The sequence below is a fragment of the Thamnophis sirtalis genome, unplaced genomic scaffold (assembly GCF_051295495.1).
Source record: "Thamnophis sirtalis isolate CommonGarterSnake01/CBP01778 unplaced genomic scaffold, rThaSir2_p1.2 scaffold_1, whole genome shotgun sequence".
In the NCBI taxonomy this organism is placed as follows: Eukaryota; Metazoa; Chordata; class Lepidosauria; order Squamata; family Natricidae; genus Thamnophis; species Thamnophis sirtalis.
Genome location: NW_028261381.1, coordinates 113,439,884 through 113,459,574, shown reverse-complemented (window position 1 = coordinate 113,459,574; position 19,691 = coordinate 113,439,884). Strand labels below are relative to the sequence as shown.

At 39.4% G+C, this 19,691-nt stretch overlaps 1 protein-coding gene across 1 annotated transcript; it reads left to right on the top strand.

Annotated features, from left to right (window-relative positions):
• The first annotated feature begins 2,666 nt into the window (after window positions 1-2,666).
• LOC106548260 (transmembrane protein 151B) lies at window positions 2,667-18,022 on the top strand. The gene is made up of 2 exons (XM_014065604.2): window positions 2,667-2,759; window positions 14,983-18,022. Exons 1-2 carry the CDS (start codon window positions 2,667-2,669, stop codon window positions 16,402-16,404), a joined length of 1,515 nt encoding a protein of 504 aa, XP_013921079.2. The 3' UTR covers window positions 16,405-18,022.
• The last annotated feature ends 1,669 nt before the right edge of the window (window positions 18,023-19,691 follow it).

Sequence of the window (19,691 nt, the reverse complement as noted above, 5' to 3'; positions counted from 1 at the left end):
TGCATACCTTTAGCACGCGAGGACAAAAGGGTTAGCCATCACTGGGCTAGGCCCTCCTAAGTCCAGAAAGTCATGGAGAATAACTGGCTAAGATCCTTGGGACTCCCAGATTCAGATGGCCGTGCAAGTACTGGCCAATCAACCAGACACTGTGGTAGTAGATAAGGACCAGATGATCACAGTGGGGATAGATATAGCAATGCCAAATGAGCAACATCAGAGAGGAGGAGCATAAAAAACTGGAGAAGTACCAGGGCCTGAAAGAGAAACAATAGAAGATGTGGAAAGTAAAGGCCAAAGTGGTCCCAGGTATGATATAGGAGGGCTGTGATTCCTAAGCTGGGAGACTGTTTCCAACATATCCCAGGAATAACATCGGAGCCAGAAGATACAGTGCTAGGAACAGCTAAGAAACTGCAAGAACCCTCAAACTCCCACTGTGCTAAGATATAAACAGCCTGCATTTGGCTATTGCAGGAGGTGCATTGTATTTTAGTATAGATTGACTGAGACTCAATCAGGATATTTCTTTGTTAAAACTGCAACATATCTAGTTTTTCTCATAAACCGTCCTTATGTCTAAGGATAGATTTAGCACTGATATCGTGCTATCTCTGAAGGAGCCATTTGCAATTTGCATCCTCCATTAATTTGCAATTTAGACTCCATTAATGAGTACTTATTCAGTATGGCAACTCAACCAGCTATGGGTCTATTTTAGAACTCCCTGGCTTACATTGTACCATCTTGTCAGCAAGAAAACCATAGATCTTTTCATGTGCTTTGCTGAAATCAAAACAAATGTTGCCCAAGCATCTCCATGAACTATCAGACTGCCATCCCTATTTTGAAAAAAACAAACACCATATAGTCAAAATGAAGTGCTTGCTTGACCCACAAGACTCTTTTTAGCCCTCCAACAAGAAATAGGAAAAGATATGTACGGATCACAAATCATATGGGCATTCTTTGTTTCCCTTTATTTTGGTTTTCCTGAATCTCCTAGTTTCCTTGCTGCTCTCCAGTTTCCCTGTACTTTCTGATGATCTGATGATCCCCATCCCAATTTATTTATTTTTTTAAAATAGTTCCAGTTTTATACTCGATTTCTGCCAATTTGCCATGAATTTTATCTTATAGGAATCCTTCTACTGTATTACAAAATTTCCACTATCATTCGAAATCAATCCATTCATGCCACTGATAATTCAGTGTGTGTATGCTTCCTCCCATATTTGGGCATACCAGGGGTTGTGACACAAAACACATACCTATTTCCCTGGCTCAGCTGATAAAGGAGGAGAACCTCTGGCTTAGTGGCTAACACCACTGCTTAAGATGTAATACAGCACAGGTTCAAATCCCAGTAAGGGTATGGCTAGCTGATGAGAGCTAAATAGCTTGAAATAGATCTATACTAGTCTCCCTTTATTTATTTATCAGCACAAATTGCAACACGCACACACACACAAACACACACACACACACTCACACGTATATCCAATAGTAACTATATAAATAGTAGTTACTATATAAATTAGCTGAAAGAATAAATCTCAGATGTGGCTATGTTTCATCTAGAATCTAGTTCAAGAATAACCTTTGTATGGAGGGCCAGTTAGTGGCCAGTTGTTAAATTATATTTAGGATGTCAATGTTAGGCATTTAATGTCTTCCTGCTTTGGATAGGAGGTTGGATCAAAAGAGCTCTAAGATGCCTTCCAAGGATCCCTCCTTCTAATTCTATTCCCCACCCCCCAAACAGCTAATACTTGGCTGTCACCAAGAGGAGATGAGGAACACACCAAGGGATATCTGGTTCATATGTCAGGATAAAACAGAAAATGTTCAGTCAAAGGGTTTCTGGGACTTAACCTTGAGAGACTTTTGTGACTACCTAGTCCCAGAGAAGATCGATCTCTTTCCGTGCCAATCCTAAGCTTATCACTGGCTTATCACTTATCAGGAAGGGCTCCACAAAACATGCGTCATCCAGATATGTAGTGGAAGCTAGAGGGCTTTTCCCAGGGAAATCCCTCAGGCATCTTGGTTTCCCTCCCTTCTTTCTGACTGGCAGCCGGGAATGCCAAGTGACCAAAAAAAAAAAAAAAAACACCCAGAGAAACCCGAAGTTGGCAGCCAACTAATTCTACTGCAGAGTTGGGGGCTGCAGAGGATTTCTGGACGGAGAGAGCGGGCGGGGGAGAACAGCCGGCACCGTGCCCAGCAAGAAGGACCTTCAGTTGGCTCGGCCGCCTCTCCAGCGTCTCCCAGAGGCGTCTCCAGCCTCTTTCCTTCTAAAGTTAAAGAGCAGCCGCAGTCTATCCCGACTTGAACGGCAGGCAGTGAGCGCAGCAGCCGGAGCCCCTTTAGCCCTAAGGACGCACCTGACTCGGGAGCCGGGCGGGCTGGCGGCAAAGGCGCCCCGCTCGAAAACCTGGACTGGATCTCCCGTTTGGTCTGCGCAAGGAAAGCGGGACCAATTAGAGAGGAAGCTGCAGCCGGAGGCAGAATCCGGTGGATTCCCTCAGCTCTCTCCTCGCCAGCCCCCCCCGTCCCCCCCCTCTCCTTAGAGGGCCCGAGTCGGCTGCTCTGGAGCGGAACGGAGGAACTTTCCCGTCGACTGAACACCGGGAGCTGGGCTGCGGGATCTGTAATGGCCAAGGATGTCTTCGGAGGGGGAACCAGAGCCATCCGCTGGAAATAGTCCAGAAGCAGCAGTGGCGGCGACGGCTGCAACTACAGATGCTACCGAGGAGGTGAGAAGCCAAGGGCGTCTGGGGGGTCTAAGGCATCTTGTTTAGGCAACGCCAGGTGGACCAAGTCGGAGAAGCGGAGCTGTCTGTACCTGAGGATGCGTGTATAGTTGCACCCATCCTCAAAAGAGCCAGCGCGAAGAATATATCCGAACCCAGAATGAAGGGACGTTGTGTACCCATGCAACTTGGATGTGGCACTAGGAGAGTTAATTAGGGGGGGGGGGGCAAAAACCACAGATATCACTAGGATTCTTTCAGGTTAGGCCTTCATTAAACCCACACAAAAGTGTTGTTTAAAATAGACAGGTCAAGGAAAACAATAATAAGGCAGAAAGGGGTCCTTTTCATTTTCTTTTGTAGAAATGATTGAAAACACAGTTGGAGATCTGTACTGGTAATCTCTAGTGTGTGTGTTTGTGTGCGTGCATGTGCATTTGTGTATGCACACTCATCCTTTTCTTAGGATAAGATGGGTGAGCAAAAGAAGTTTTTGTTGTGTTATGTTGTGTAAACTTCTCTTCCTTGGAGCAGTACCCAGGGCCTATCTGGGGCACTAACCAGCCAACCAAAATGTATTGTTTAGCCAGTCAAAGGTGATCAAGTTTAAAGTCATTTCCAATTGCAGAGAAATGTTCCAAAAAACCTTTCTCTGGACTATGGATAAACATATGATTCATTCTTACTCTGTTAGGCTCAAGGATCTGAAAACTATAAGCTGGGTCCCCCCACCCCTTTTTTTTTTGCTCCTGATTTCCTCCCTACTTTTTATGAATATATCCAGAGTGAGTTTTCTCTGATAAACAAGTGCTCTCTCACTCATTGCTTTGCTGCTGGTTTGAGTGACATTTCGTACGATTGGGCTTCCAAACTAAAAATGTGCTGATCTGATAGATGGAGCAGAACCAATCTGTTTTCCACCTGGGTCCACAAAAAACATTGCAGATATATTTGTCTGTCGTGGTGCAAACTGCTAGCCCTGACAACAAAATGCCAATAGAATCCACTTGTACATGGTTTTGTAATCATAAATTTGACGTTGTAAATTCAAAGTCCTGCATGGTATACGAGGTCCCCGAATAAGATCTAAAAAAAGAATGTTGCTGAATCAAATCAAGGGCTTATCTAGCCTAACATAGGAATTCCTTGGGGGCCAACCAGGGAACCCGGCCAAATCCTTGTTGGATGTGAGCACAACACCATTATCCCATTACATTCATTTTTTATGTGTTAATGTATTCCATGCTTTTTTCTCCAGGAGCTTAAGCCAGCATACTTAGTATCCCCACAACTGTAAAATACATTCAGCTGAGGCAGTGCCAGATCAAGGGCATCCAGTGATTTCAGCCAATAAGGATTTGAAGTGGGTCTTTCCAGTTCCAGGACAATTCTTTAAATACTGGCCCATACTATTTCCTTTAGGCTCCCGATAATTAGTACTTAGGTAAAAGTTCCCCTCGCACATATATGCTAGTCATTCCTGACTCCAGGGGGCGGTACTCATCTCCATTTCAAAGTCGAAGAGCCAACGCTGTCCGAAGACATCTCCGTGGTCATGTGGCCGGTATGAGTAAATACCAAAGGCACAGGAAGCACTTTTACCTTCCCATCAAAGGTGGATCCTATTTTTCTACTTGCATTTTTACATGCTTTCGAACTGCTAGGTTGGCAGAAGCTGGGACAAGTAACAAGCTCATTCCATTAGGCGGTGCTAGGGATTTGAACCTCCAAACTGCTGACCTTTCTGATTGACAAGCTCAGTGTCTTAGTCACTCAGCCATGGCGTCCCTTTTAATTAGTACTTAGATGCGTATTTTTCTAATGTTATAGCAATAGCATTGGTAATAAATGCTATTCCTAAAGGAAATCAACCCTGATTATTTTTTGGAAGGACAGGTGCCGAATCTGAATTTCAAGCACTTGGACTACCTAATGAGAAGAGAGGAGTCTCTGGAAAAGACCCTCATGTTGGGGAATGATTGAAGGCAAAAGGAGGAGGGGATGGCAGAGGATGAGATGGTTAGATAGTGTCAATAATGCAGTGAACATAAATTTGGACAAACTCCAGGAGACAGTGGGGGGTAGGCTGGCATGCTATGGTCCATGGGTTTGCAAAGAGCCAGAGACAACTTAGCAACTGAACAACACTAAAATAAATATTACTATACTGTAATTGTATAATAATAAACCATCATTTTAGTATCTGTAAACAAACTTTAAACGTTGTCTAACTTTAAATTTAGTAGACCCCAATCTTTTGTTATTGGAATAGTGCAATAGAGTTTCCTTTCATTTGGTCTGAAATTCCCAACAGCAGCTTACTTGAAAAATTGTTTGTTCTAATATTGTGAGATCTCTATCCCTCCTCCCATTCCTTTTAAAAGATTAAAAGTACCCTTGAAATGGTTACTTTGAAAGTTGTTAAAGTGTTTAGGTTGTGGTTCTTGCTTTCTACACCTGTCCATCTCTACGGTATCTTTTTTAAGGTTTCGCGACCAGAATGTTAGACATTATCTAAACTGTAGTCGAACGCATTTTGGTTAAATTGCCATGATTTTGAAAATATTATTTTCCTAGTAATATTGTAATGATACCCAAGTAAAATGTGTCTTTCACAGTAGCTTTAAAATGGGTCAATATTTTAATCAAGTTTTGCAGCATCATTTTGCTGGGTACTTCCAATTCCAGAGAGAGAAGAGGAGAGACAAAAATGGACGTCGCTCTTTTGATAATTGCTTATATGATTATATTTGCCATTTTAATCCTTATTCCACTTATTTCTTGTAGTTCTTGAAAAAAATTGATTGATTTGATTTGATTTCAGTGCTGCCCATCTCATCTAGAGGCATTAGCCATTTAAAAAATAGTTGATCCCCTACCTTAATTATGCAGTTAATTTAAAACCAAGTTTAAAAACGTTGCTCTCAATAATAATTCTTTTCTAACCTTTCTGATGTTGTTGTTGTTATACTGTGTGTGTGTGTGTGTGTGTTTGTGTGTGTGAAACTCAGGGCAGCATGCATCACGCGCTAGCCACGCCTATGCCCAGTTTAGTGAAGGGGGGGAATGTCCCAATATGTCATGTAACACCGCCATGACGACACAAGTTTGAAACCCCTGTTATAAACTAATTTTTGTGGGTTTTTTAGAATTCAGTGCTCATCTCATTCCTAAGCAGCCAAGGGAAGGGCCCAGTCTTCAGTCTTAGAATGATTACAAAGTTAGTTTACAACTCTAGATAAGAAAAACAGATAGGACCAAAAGGAAACTAGGGTCATTTTCTTGTCTCCTATAGAAAATTATTCTCTGTATACCATGACCAGCACAACAAAGACATAAATACTTCAATTATCAATGCCTTGTTTACTATGATAATAAAAAAATAAATCACACTCCATAATAGGGGGTGGCAAGCTGTTGAAATTTACTATGTTTCCTTGAAATAATTACAACTACCAGCCAATTACTTACAAATCAAAGTGCTTGCAGGGTTGGGAGGCGGTTATGTTACTGGAAATGTATCTTCCAAGAAAGATTTATTTCTGTATCAATCTTTTTAGCTGATGACACAGGGTTGATGATATAGTATAGGCCAGCTTCAAGGAGACAGTTGTTCTGCTTGATCTGCTTCCATTGGTTGCTTTACTTTTTATCCCCACATTTGTTTTAAGAACTTTTCAGATGGACAGCATCTTGAGTCATAATGTATTTATTTTAAGTACATCAATAAGCCCGCTGAAGTCACTGCAAATTGCCTATGCTCTACAGCAGGGGTGTCAAACTCACATTGTCACATTGTCACTCCGGTGTCATGTGGCATATTAGGACTTTTTTTCCCCTTCACTAAACCGGGTGTGGGTGTGGCCAGCATGAGACACATCCGGCCCTAGGGCTGGGAGTTTGACAGCCCTGCTCTATAGGTTCCCTTCCTGATAATGACATTTCAGCATGGGTTTTACAAAGAAATCAGATGCAAAATAGTCAGTTCCTGAGCAATCTCTTCACCTCCTTTAGTATTGTTATGTCCTTGTTATCTGATTATACGAATGCTTATTTATCTGTCATAGTATTTCTGATGCATCTAATCATGTTGCTTTTATGGATGGTCTTGATGTTATTACAAATTTGTGCTTCAAGATCTCTTTGTTTGTCATCTACTGTCTGTTTCTGTTCCTTTTGTACAAAACTACAATCCTTTTCTATTAATTTATTTTTATTTATATGATTTATATGGCTGTCAATCTCACACAAGCAGTTCTGGCCAGTTTACAAGATTAAAAAGAAACAACCCTCCCAAAACATTTTTCCGTCTTCAACCTTTTTCTTGATATTTTTATTGACCATGCTGCTGATCTCTTTGTAGCAGTTTTCCTCACCGTCTCTAGCTGAAATTCTGCTATTTCTTCCTAAGCAGCATGACAAGACTAGACCCTTGACTTCTCCTCTGACCTCTCTTTTTACCAGATGCCTCATTTTAGAGAAATTGCTTCTTCTGAAGCACTTTCCTATGGCAATATTCCATTTATATTTTGATACGCATAATTATGTGATAGTCATTCCAATTAATTCAACAATGCTATGTGTTATACTACGTATGTGCAGGCTATTCTGATAATGTAGTTTCTTTACTATTGACTCATCCTGATTGATACCGCAGTGTATCGCCAGCTATGCTCACTAAATGGGATTGTGGCTGTTTAAATTACCCCGTTATTCAAACTGGGTTATTACACACCCACTGCACTCACATCAAGCAAGGGGCCTGCAGCCTCCTTCCATACTGAATGATTCCCAATTTTCTGGAATTATATTTTTAGGGGACTAAAAAAAATCCAGAGAGAGAAGCTCTGCTCACAACTCTTTGGAGTCTTTAATTAAAATTAGTCCTTTGTGATTGCAGCATTAAATGGCTATATCCAGAGAGCCTTTTAACTTAACTCCTATGTTTTAATGCGAATGCATGTTTAGTTAATGAAAGTAAATGAGTTGAGTTAATGGAAGTAGATGAAAGCAAGGTGGTTTAAGGTTACCAGAAACCTTATTGTTGAAATCTATTCCATGAGAAAAGCTATCGTGCATATGATGCTGCAAATATAAAAATGGAAGTTTTAAATTAACTTAGCTTGCATCCTGTTGCCAAAATGGAGACCTAAGGTAATTATATTTCCTATAATATAAAAAGCTCAGAAATATTGCTCATTGCTCTCAGATAAACACTGTCCTACATGTAATGCTGGTCTTAGTCAATTAAATAGTAAGGAGAGAAGGGGAAATAAGGCACATTTAAGAGATATTATAAAGCAAAACATAAAGAAAAATGAGATAATTGCAGTGGAGAAATATGGGGACAATGATTTATACTGATAGCTAATTTAGTGTATTGGTTAAGTCACCAGGCTAAAAATCTGGCAGATGGTGAATTCCAGTTCTGCCCTTTGGCATGAAGCCAGCTGGGTGAACTTGGGCCACCTATTCTGTCTGAGTCTTGGAAAGGAAGCAAAGGCATAACCCTTCCTCAAAAGTGGCAAAGAAAACCCAAACCCAAAACTGCAGGGACTTGTCCAGGCTACTGACTGAATTGAAGGCAACCCAAAAATACAATAATACAATACAATACAATACAATACCAGAGTTGGAAGGGACCTTGAGGTCTTCTAGTCCAACCCCCTGCCTAGGTAGGAAACCCTATACCATTTCAGACAAATGGCTATCCAACATCTTCTTAAAGACTTCCAGTGTTAGGGCATTCACAACTTCTGGAGGCAAGCTGTTCCACTGATTAATTGTTCTAACTGTCAGGAAATTTCTCCTCAGTTATAAGTTGCTTCTCTCCTTGATTGGTTTCCACCCATTGCTTCTTCTCAAAAAGGAGTCTCTAGTAAGTTAATCAGTTTAAAGTAAGCTCTCTATATAAGAAATAACTACATCTCTACAGAAATAGAGCACAACAATGATGAGAACTATCTTGAATGCATTTGGATCAATATTAAAGGTTTGGTGGGGGGGGAGGGAGACATTGCCATAGGTCTATGCTACAGGCCGCCCAACCAAGCAGAGGAAATATATGAACTTTTTGCTAGTCAGCAAACTAAGGTATGTAGGAAGCACATCACAATAGTAATGGGGGATTTTAACTACCCTGACATCAACTGGGAGACAAACTTGCACTTTCAGTGCATGGCGAACCGGTGGTAAAATTTTGTGAAACCCACCACTGGACCTATTTAAATATGTTACTACAAATCATCAACATATTAGTTCTCCTTCAGTTTGATACGTTTTAGCTATTCTCCATACCAACTCCACAATATTTAAATTTTGATAGTTTCTTAACATACGCTAAAAAGAACATTTTAATATCCAGCAACATCCAGAATTATATTAACAATCCTGTTGATTTCAGTATAAAATGTGATAGCCCAATGAGGGTAGCCAATGCTTAAAGATTTATTAACTTCATTTTAAGGTGATGTATGATGTAATTAAAGTGATCATCTACTGGTGGGATGGGACATTCACGTTCATAATTCCAGAAGTCATGTAAGTAACTAATATCAATTGCAATTCATTACATCATCTTCAACTGCTTTAAACAAGAAAAGTTACTAATTTTGAAGAAAGGGTTAATTCTTCCCAAAGTACCCACCACTGTGGAATTTCAGAAGCAGTGACAACATCTGGATCAGATAAGTTGAATAAACCACCAAGAAGTACCAGAGGATAAATTGGCATTGTTTTTAAAAAGGACTTTCTCAGAATTGAGTTGATCCAACATAGTAATGTTGAGAAAAGTCCAGTTTACCGTGTGTGTGTGTCTGTGTGTGTCTGTGTGTGTCTGTCTGTCTGTCTGTGTGTGTGTGTTAAACATGTCTAAGTTTAAACACTATTTTTAAATTGGAATGTAATTTTCATAGCTGTGCCATCCTGAGTGTCTATTTATGGACAAGGACTGGTTTCGTTTTTTTACTCTGATTGCTGTATTTGTACATTGTTCCTCCTAATTTCTGATTTTCTTTTCTTTTCTTTCTTATGATTATTTGGTATCTTTCTCCACTGAAGTGTTTGTTTTTTTTGGATGACCTGTTAGATTATGCAAAATCTTCTAGTGCAGACTGAAAATTAATAGTCTTTGATCATTGCTCCAGGAAGCTGGGTATTAAAAATATTCAGCATGAATGTAGCTGATTTTCAATAAGCATTCTATATATCCTTTTTTTAATGTAAGGTAGACCTTTGTACATAGTTCCAATTTTTGGAATGAGGGAAATTGTCACTTATGTCCTCATCATCTCACAACTGGATTATAGTTTTATAATGTGCTTTATTCAGGGCACATTGCCTTTGAAAGTTACTTAAAAATGGAATAGTCCAATTGCAGAGGGGCCAATCACAGTTGAGCAGCTTTATGCCCACTTAATGAGAACTTCCTAAATTTCAGATGCAAGTTAAAGTTCTCATTATTATTTATAGATCTCTTAATGTCTTGGGGCATCAGTTTTTAAGGACCATTTTCTTAAATGAGACTCTTCCCACCCTATGCATTCTAGTAGAAAGATATGTTTATGTTCCTTTTCCCCAAGGTTTTGGGCGACAGTAGCAGAAATGTTTTCTTCATACCTGCTCAATCCTTCAGTGTTCCCTTCTTCCCCAAATCAGAATAGCTCCTTCCTCAATGAACAACTTAACAACTAGGGCAAGAAAGGTCATGCAATGGGGCAAAATTCACTTAACTGTCTTGCTGAACAACAGAAATGTTGGGCTCAGTTGTGCTCATAAGCCGAGAACTACCTGTTATCTCTTTGTGCTTATGTGTAAATAAAGGTGTACTAATCTACCTTTCCAGCTCGGATCCTATTTTGGCGAAGGGCATTCCAGGGTAAGAACCTTGCCGTTGTTTATGGCTAACCATTTGGAGGAGGCTCTATGTATTTCACTTTGGCTCCATGAGGATATCAAAGCCTTTCCAAATATTGTATCATAAAAAGTTCTCTAATCTCAGAAATAATCATAAAGAAATAAATATACAGAAATCACTATTTGGATGTCTTCAATGGTTGAATTTACACAAAGGCTATCTAGAGTGTTACATACTGGGATGGAAAAGAAAGGGAAAAAGATCTATAAACAAGGACAATGTAAGGCTAAATTGCACAGGAGATATGTAGATACATATATTAATTTCTTGTAGCTCATATATAAATGTTGAGGAAAATCAGTGATATGAACCTGAATCTGAACAGGACTTAAGTTCAACTGACTGTAGTTCTTGAAATGTTTAGATGGACTCTTTAATAGTACTTTGCCATAAATTTTGCCCAATATTGGAAGAAACATGCACCATCAACAATACTTTATTGGAAATTCAAACCTGGATAGCAGCAATGGCACAATTAACAGCATACATCCAGAAGTAAAGTTATACTAAATATAAGGCAGAATGCAACAAAACAAAACAAAAAAACCCCAAGCAATGACAATAATGGTTTCTAAGACAGTCTAAATGTTTATAAATCGTGAAAATTAGTTGGAATATAGAGAAAGGGGAAGTTATTTGTTTTTCAAAGTTGCTTTTTATTTTTATTTTATGTTTGTTTTTTTCTTTATTCATAAACAAATATAAATAGTATTAGGAAGACTAGTTTCATGTAGTGGTTAAGGCATCAGACTAGAAATTTGGAGACTGGGAATGCCATTTTAGGCATTTTTTTTAAAGTTAGAAAATACAGCACTGTAGATCCAAATCATTACTTGCTAGAGGCAAAGAATAGAAAAATAGAATATACCTTTATTATGGTCATAGACCAGCAATAGACATCACTTTTTACAATATGTTAAAAAAATAGTACTGACATTAATAGTGGATAATAACATCCCTGTTAAGAAAATACATGTTCTCAAACTGTTAGGGTCACTTCCTACTTTACATGGGTGAAAAGCCGATAAGTATGTGAATTAATATAATGTTCCAAAAATTGTTCGAGATATCTCCAAAAAATTGTTGCAAGTTGACAGCTATAATTCTGTAACCATTTTTTTTTTCTGGTGGACATTGCAGCAACACGAGGCAAAGAATAAGGTAGTTCCTTTTCATTTAAAAACATCAACTGAATTGACCATTAAATTTTAGTTCAGTCCTTATGCTGGGACAACATTTAGTGCCTCATAGAAAAATAGCTCAGTAGTTCAGAGACTGCACAGCAAGCGGAAAAGTACTTTAACTGTGTCTTTTTAATCTTACTGCTGCCTCTCAGGATCAATTTTACCAAATTAGAGGGACTGTCTTGCTAGTAACTTTTAGAAATGCAGTCTCTTCTTTTATTTTCAGAACTCATTGAGTTGACACCATTCAACAGCTATTTCAGTTATATTAGTCAAGATTTTCTTGCATTTTCAGGATAACGTTAGTTGGTTTATTGATTGGATGGCTCATTAAAAACTTTTAAAAACTCAGGAGTTGGAGGCAAAAAGAATATTGTAGAAGCATTAATAAGATAATAATTATTCATAATATATTTAAATTCAAGTATCATGTACAGGCCTTTTTTTAATCCTTGTACAACCTCCTTGGTGGAAATTTTGAAATGCTATAACTGATAGATAATCAATTGTGCAATTGAGCCATACTTTCATATTTATAAAACACAAATTAATGTACATCTAAGATTATGTAGCTTGGAAAGAATAGCTGTTTAATTGAGCACGAGTTTCCCTTTAAACACACGACTAAATCATAGTTATCAGATTTTTCTATTGTTGTCAACTTGGCAAGATGTACTCTATATCAAAAATTATATTTCTAAATCTGAAAATACTAGAGTGTTAGGTAATTTAAATTTTCTTTCTAAACAAAATAGCACAACAAAATGCTATGGTCACACCATATGAAGAGTTCAAGCCATGAGTAATTTATTACCAACTTAATTAACTTCTAAAGAATTAAGCTTGGAAAAATGTTTATAAGATTTGCATGTGATGAATTCATTTATTGTTCATTTATAATAGTTTGTGACGAGCTTTATATAAATTTTTGTCCTGTTGCAGCTTGTGTTGTTAGATTGGGTAATTGTAAAGTGACCAAGATGTCAGTCTTAAATATGAAAAATGGTCATAAATCACTTTTTTCAGTGCCATTGTTTTAAAAACTTGGAGATATTTCTAAAGGGTTTATTTAAGTATAGCTTGACCATCATTTCCCTTCAGCCCTCTTCTGCTTTAAAGAAGATTCTTTAAAGCAGAAGTGGGCCAAAGAGAAATCTCGGTCTCTTAATCTATCCCTGAAAGATCTGCAGTGGATTAACAACCAACAACAAGCTGTAACAGTGACAAGAATGCTACTTTTCTACCTAAATTAGGCTGTGGAAATGAAGAAGGCTTGTGATACCCCTAACATTACTGAAATGATTTTACTTTTTCATTTTTCCTTAAAAATACCACATAGGGTGTAAGTACCTTCTTTGTCCCATATTCCCAGATTAGGGGCAAGACATTAGGTGAGGTGCCCCAAAGAAGATGTATAGCATATCTCCCTCCTGCCCCCAATACAGGGGAGGGGCCCTGAAGTGAAGACCCAGAAAGTTTTTGGGTGAGGGCAGGAGATTTGAAACTTCCAGTTTTCTACATGCTGGATGAACTGTTTTCTACATCCTGTAATGCCTTTCTCCCAAATCTAAGCAAGATAAAAGTAGTTAACTTTGTCTGGTTGTTAAATGGAAGCCAGAATTTCTCATGGAAAAGATGTCAATTGGGTCAAGAATAAACTATTTCCCAACTTCAAGGCCAAGAGGTACAGTAAATTTACCACTTTATAATGCTTTGGTAAGGCCACACTTGGAATACTGCATCCAGTTTTGGTCGATGTAAAAAAGATGTTGAGACTCTAGAAAGAGTGCAGAGAAGCACAACAAAGAAGACTAGGGAACTGGAGGCTCAAACCTATAAAGAATGGTTGCTGGAATTGAGTATGTATAGTTTAATAAAAAGAAGGACGGTGGTCATGATGGCGAACCTATGGCACACGTGCCAGAAGCGGCACGCAGAGCCCTCTGTGGGCACGCACGTCGTTACCAGCTGTTCTTCTGGTTCCCGGTGCATGCACATGCACCAGCCAGCTGGTCTTCATGTGCGCCAGAGTGCCAGAAACCTGAAAACCAGGTAGCCGGTACACGCATGCACACTGGCCAGCTGGTCTTCGGGTTTCCAGCACTCCTGTGTGTACATTGCCATGTTCTGGTTTGGGCACTTGGTGCTGAAAAGGTTACCATCACTTGACTAGAATGACATGATAGCAGTGTTCCAATATCTCAGGGGTTGCCACAAAGAAGAGGGAGTGAAGCTATTCTCCAAGGCACCCGAGGGCAGGACAAGAAGCAATGGGTAGAAACTAATCAAGGGAAGAAGCAACTTAGAACTAAGGAGAAATTTCCTGACAGTTAGAACAATTAGTCAGTGGAACAACTTGCCTCCAGAAGATGTGAATGCTCCAACACTGGAAATTTTTAAGAAGAGATTGGAGAACCATTTGTCTGAAGTGCTATAGGGATTCTTACTTGAGGAGGGGGTTGAACTAGAAGACCTCCAAGGTCCCTCCCAGTTCTGTTGTTCTGTTCTGTGGGGTTCTGTTCTGTTCTATTCACTGAAGTTTTTACTTAGGTTGTTGTATCTATTTTGAAAGTGTATAAAAGTATAGTTATCTGAGACTTGTACATCAAGAACTCTCCAACTAACTAGATAAATTACATGTTTCCTTAAAAATAATCATATAGCACATTATTATTTAAGAAAAGCAACCTGAAGTCTTCATCTTATTAAAGTGTGCTTACAATAGTCACTTAGTTGTATCAGCTTACGAATTGACTCAAATCCACTATTAACACTGGAGAATTGATAACACTTCTAGACACTTCCCACTCTGTTAAAAACAATTTTAAATAGAACAGATTGTTAAATAGAGCAGAGCTAACAAATCCTGCAAAATGCTTGTTTTCTTTCACTATGCTAAATTATTTCAAAGCAATTGTTTGTTTATTTATTGGAGGAGTCAACCTGGGACATATTGCAAGTTTGGAATACCCTCTACCTGAAAATCCTGATGAGATGTGCCTTATATCTCTGAAATATGAAAATTTAAAACATGTAAGATTAATTACTGTATTATTTGACCAAAAATGATCTTTCTCTCTTTTCATTACTGTTCTTTCTTTTTTCTTCTCTGTTATCTGATTTTCAGCAAAGACCAATCAAGCAATCTTTGAGTTCTTCACTGTGCAGAGAATCTCACTGGAAGTGTCTCCTTCTCTCAATTCTGATATATAGTTGCCTGGGGGCTATAGCTTGGTGCCAACTCACACAAGTCACTAAGCTCAGTTTTGATAGTTCTTTCAAAGGCAAGTCTATGATTTACCATGACAGTCCTTGCTCGGATGGCTATGTGTATATTCCATTAGCATTCCTTGTTATTCTTTATGTGGTCTACTTGGTGGAGTGTTGGCATTGCCGCACCAAAAGTGAACTTCAATACAAAGCTGATGTGGAAAGTGTCTATGATCGAATTGCCAGAATGAAACAGGCCACACCGTGTATATGGTGGAAAGCCATAAGCTACCACTTTGTCCGACGGACAAGGCAGGTAACTCGGTATCGCAATGGTGACTCTTATACAACAACTCAGGTTTACCATGAGAGAGTCAATACCCATGTGGCTGAAGCAGAGTTTGACTATTCCCACTGTGGATTCAAAGACATATCTAAGGAACTCATGGGCCTGGAATGGTTTTCCACCACAAGACTAAAGTTCACGAAATGTTTCAGTTTTGCCAACATGGAATCTGAGAACTCTTACTTGGCACAGAGAGCTCATTTCTTCACAGAAATAGAAGGTCTGGATGATTACATGGAGATCAGGGAAGGCATGAAACTCAAAAATATAGACTTCAAAGAAGTCATGATGGCTTATGGAGACCCAGAACATCTTCCCTGGTATGTATCCCATTATGCTTTCTGGGTGGCTGCTTTGATGATGATTTCATGGCCACTGAGAGTCTTCATGGAATATCAGACTGCACATGTACACTACCATGTGGAGAAACTTGTTGGCCTGGAGTACAGTGTGCCTTCTGTGGCAGAGGAGCCCCTCTACAGATACCGAATCCCCAGGGTAAGCACTCAGGACAGTACTGAGCTTGAGTGGCACATCTGCAGCAATCGCCAGCTGATTCCCAGCTATTCCGAGGCCATGCTCCTGAACCTGACCCATTCTTCCGTAGGCAACAGTTACTCGATTCGCAGATACAGTGAAATTACTCATGGCTGTGAGACTTGCCGTCATGCCTCCAGTACCTCCTCTATCTTTTCTCGCCACAATGGCAGTGCAAACTCACAGCTCTCTCTGAACACTAGCCGCTTCTCCTTATGCCAACTTCATGGCTCTCACAGGACAGGACTCTGGAGAAGTCACAGCAGCAGCATCACTGACCGTGGTTGTCAGGATGACCAATGCTGCTCCCACTCTAGCCAACTGGTTATCAACGAAAACCCACCCACTTACCAAGAAGCTCGTTTTTTCCCAGTACTAATTGTCCATAGGTCAGAGGGCCAGGAAAGGAGACACTTCTGTCTCCGCCGTGCTTCTTGCCTGGAGACCTCGCTCTGACTTTCTGTTAAGAGAGTTTTAAGGGCAACTACTTGTTTGCCAATAACAGCAATACATACAACATAAACTCATTAGTCTCAATTGTCCATTTATCCAAAAAAGAGACTCATTCATGTAGAAACCTAAGAAAAGTCAACTCTGAATCTAAGGGTCTCAATAAATACTGTAGGTTAGTTAGGATGTTATCATATGATTGCTTCTTCAGGGATTTTTACAGTTTGTATCGTTTTATCCCCCTTTAATCTAAAGCTCATGGTTAGGGTAAGAGAAATTTCTAAGGCCATCATGTGAACTATACTGAATTCAGGTCCCCCCTGAAAAGCTCCATATACACCTCAACTCCTATGCCATAATAACCTGGTTCCTGTGTATGCTACATGATGATAAGAGCCAGATTCCTTATTTTATTATCTAATTTTAAAATAAATAAAATATTGTGTGTCATTCAGAAGACATAATAAAAATGTTTATGCCTTCAATCATCCCATAACTTCTCTATGCTATTGGCTTCATTTCACTTTTCTTCTAAGACATCCCTGTCTCTATCTCTTTCTTTCACTCTCTCTTTGTCAAACTGATAGGAACACACTTTGCTTCCTCTCCTATTTAAAACTATTAAGGAAATATGTGGAAACATGTGACATGCAAAGACCCTTTCTTCAGTCCATGTTAGAGCAGTCTATAGCACAAAACTAGCTTGGTGGCTTTGGGCCCATTGCAGATAATCCTTAATTTACGGCTACAATTGAGCCCAGATTCTGTTGCTAATGAGATGTTTGTTAAGTGAATTTTGTTCCCCTTTGACTTTTCTCACCACAGTTGTTAAGAGAATCACTGCAGCTGTTACCTTAGTCATTCATTCATTCATTCATTGGCATCCTTCAGTCTCAAAAAGACTATGCTATCGTGCTCTGGAAAGAGGTAAAGCTGGAGTGTCCTCTCCAGAGCATGAGGCCTGGGTAGATTAATATGGAAGATAGACTGTTACCCAAGCAGCAGATCCCCCCTCTCCACGTTGCTGAAATAATCCAATGGAGCAGCAGAGCTGATATGATTGGTTCCAGCTGCGTCATAGGAGTTACAAGAAAGTGGTTGTACCCAGTCACGGACTGATTCTGGGACTCCGGTTCCGGATTTTGCCTCGAGGTTGACTCCTGGAGCCTTTTCCAGTAGTGGATATAGCCACAAGGCAGTGGAGGTTTGTAATCAAAGTTTCCCTTCTCCTAGGAGATGTTACCTTTTAACACCGTTATTAAGTGAATCTGGCTTCCCCATTGACTTTGCTTGTCAGAAGCTTGCAAAAGGAGATCACATGACCCTGGGACCCTGCAATTGTCATAAATGTCTGGATTTTGATCATGTGACTATGGGAGTGAGAAACTTTTTCCCCAGTGTTGTTGCAACTTCAATTGGTCACTAAATGAACAATTGTAAATCAAGGACTATACTTTCTCTCGGCCTTAGACAAGAAACAGTGGCAAATCACTTCTGAAAACCTGTGCCAAAAGAACTGCAGGGACTACTTTAGGCAGTTTGAGGATTGGAGACAAATGAATGAAAGGTTGGGGAGAGTTAAGTTCATGATTATTTAAATAGGGATTTTGTGTGTGTGTGTGTGTGTGTGTGTGTGTGTGTGTGTGTGAGAGAGAGAGAGAGAGAGAGAGAGAGAGAGAGAGAGAGATCTTAAAAGACAGATGTCTTAAGAGAAGTTCTTAGAAGAGACACTACTTCACTTCCCATCCTACCCCCTGCTCATAACAAGTTGTTTAGAAGTCAACAATCTAATCGTCTCCAGGTGTTTTTTCATAACACCTATTGACAGTACAGTCAGTGATGAAGGGTTCCAAAGTTCAGTTATGAAAATATCAAGAAATCACTAGATTCTTACTTCTAGCTTTCACCAATCTGATGTCCGTTAGATATATTGTACAATTGTACAAGTTCTACGCCAACACAATGCACCCAATTGTGTGGAATGCTATCTCAGTATCATGACTGAGTAGCACATCTAATTTACCGGTAATTCTTCTCATTTCCTCAAATGTTCCAACGCCTGAAATATGGGGGGCGGGGGAAGAGGAGGGTAGAAAAATACCTTATTTTCTATTTCCACTATGCAAGGGGAAAAAGCAAAATATGTGAACTGAGAGATTTAATAAGATCTTTCTCTGGTTCATCACAGATGTGTCTGCCATGTCTCACTATCTAACATTCTCTTCTTTTCTCTCCTCTTACTAAAATGTGCTTTGGCTTTCATTTACTCCCCCCCCCCCCGCAATTAGTTCCTTACCCACTTTCTTTAGTTCTTTATCCTCTCTCTGTTGGCTTTCGTTCTGGCCAATTTTCCAAGGTGAGTCCAAGTATGTATCCATCCTCCTTTTTTTTTTTTGCAATATACTGTAGTCTGCTGGTGCTGATGAAGTATATTTCTCTCCCACACAGTTTTAACAGGGCATCTTTCCAAAGAAGTAAATAGCATGCTTTAGTACCATTGGCTGAAGCAGTGATTTGCACTGCTGCACATCCAGTCCTGTGCTTTTCATAAAGAGCAGTCCCAAATGGACGTTTTTACAGTACATGCCAATTATTTGCTTAACATACAAAGGAGCTTGAGAAAATATAAGGTTCTGTTAAAATAGGCTTGAACAGAACGGCAGAACAAAAAAGGCATTCTTGTCTCACTGATGAGAGTCTATTTTTATGTTTTTAATATATTTCCACTGAGCAAAATGATTCTTTGGTCTGCTCACCTATTCTTAAAAGTCTGGGCATCTTTCAGGTACCCTCACAACCAAGGCGTCCACCTTCCTTCCTTTTTCCTCAGGTAAAAATATATTCTCAGAAGCTTCACATCAGCAGTCTGTGGACATAGAAACACATGCACACACACACACACACTCATGCATACATATTGAAGAAATCTTCAGAAGGAATATGGGTGTGGGCTGCATATGTCGATGATTCCTGAATTGCAACAGACTGCCAAACTGTATTATTGTCTTTTATAAACACCAATGCATATGCCGGTGTAAAGAAAATAAATTATTAACGATGTTGAATTTAAAAAAATCTTCTTCAGCCTAGTATTCCCTCAGAGGTATTGGCTATTGGCCAACATGCTGACAACAAAATGGAATCTGTGGTCTCATGGTGTAAGAATGAAAAAAGCATGAATTAGGGACTAACCCTACACCGCCTTTTATTTAGTCATATGTTGAAATATGTGTGAATACAGATGCCTTGGCAAGTCATTTTTCGGACTTCTGAAGCTAAGCAGAGTCTTGCCT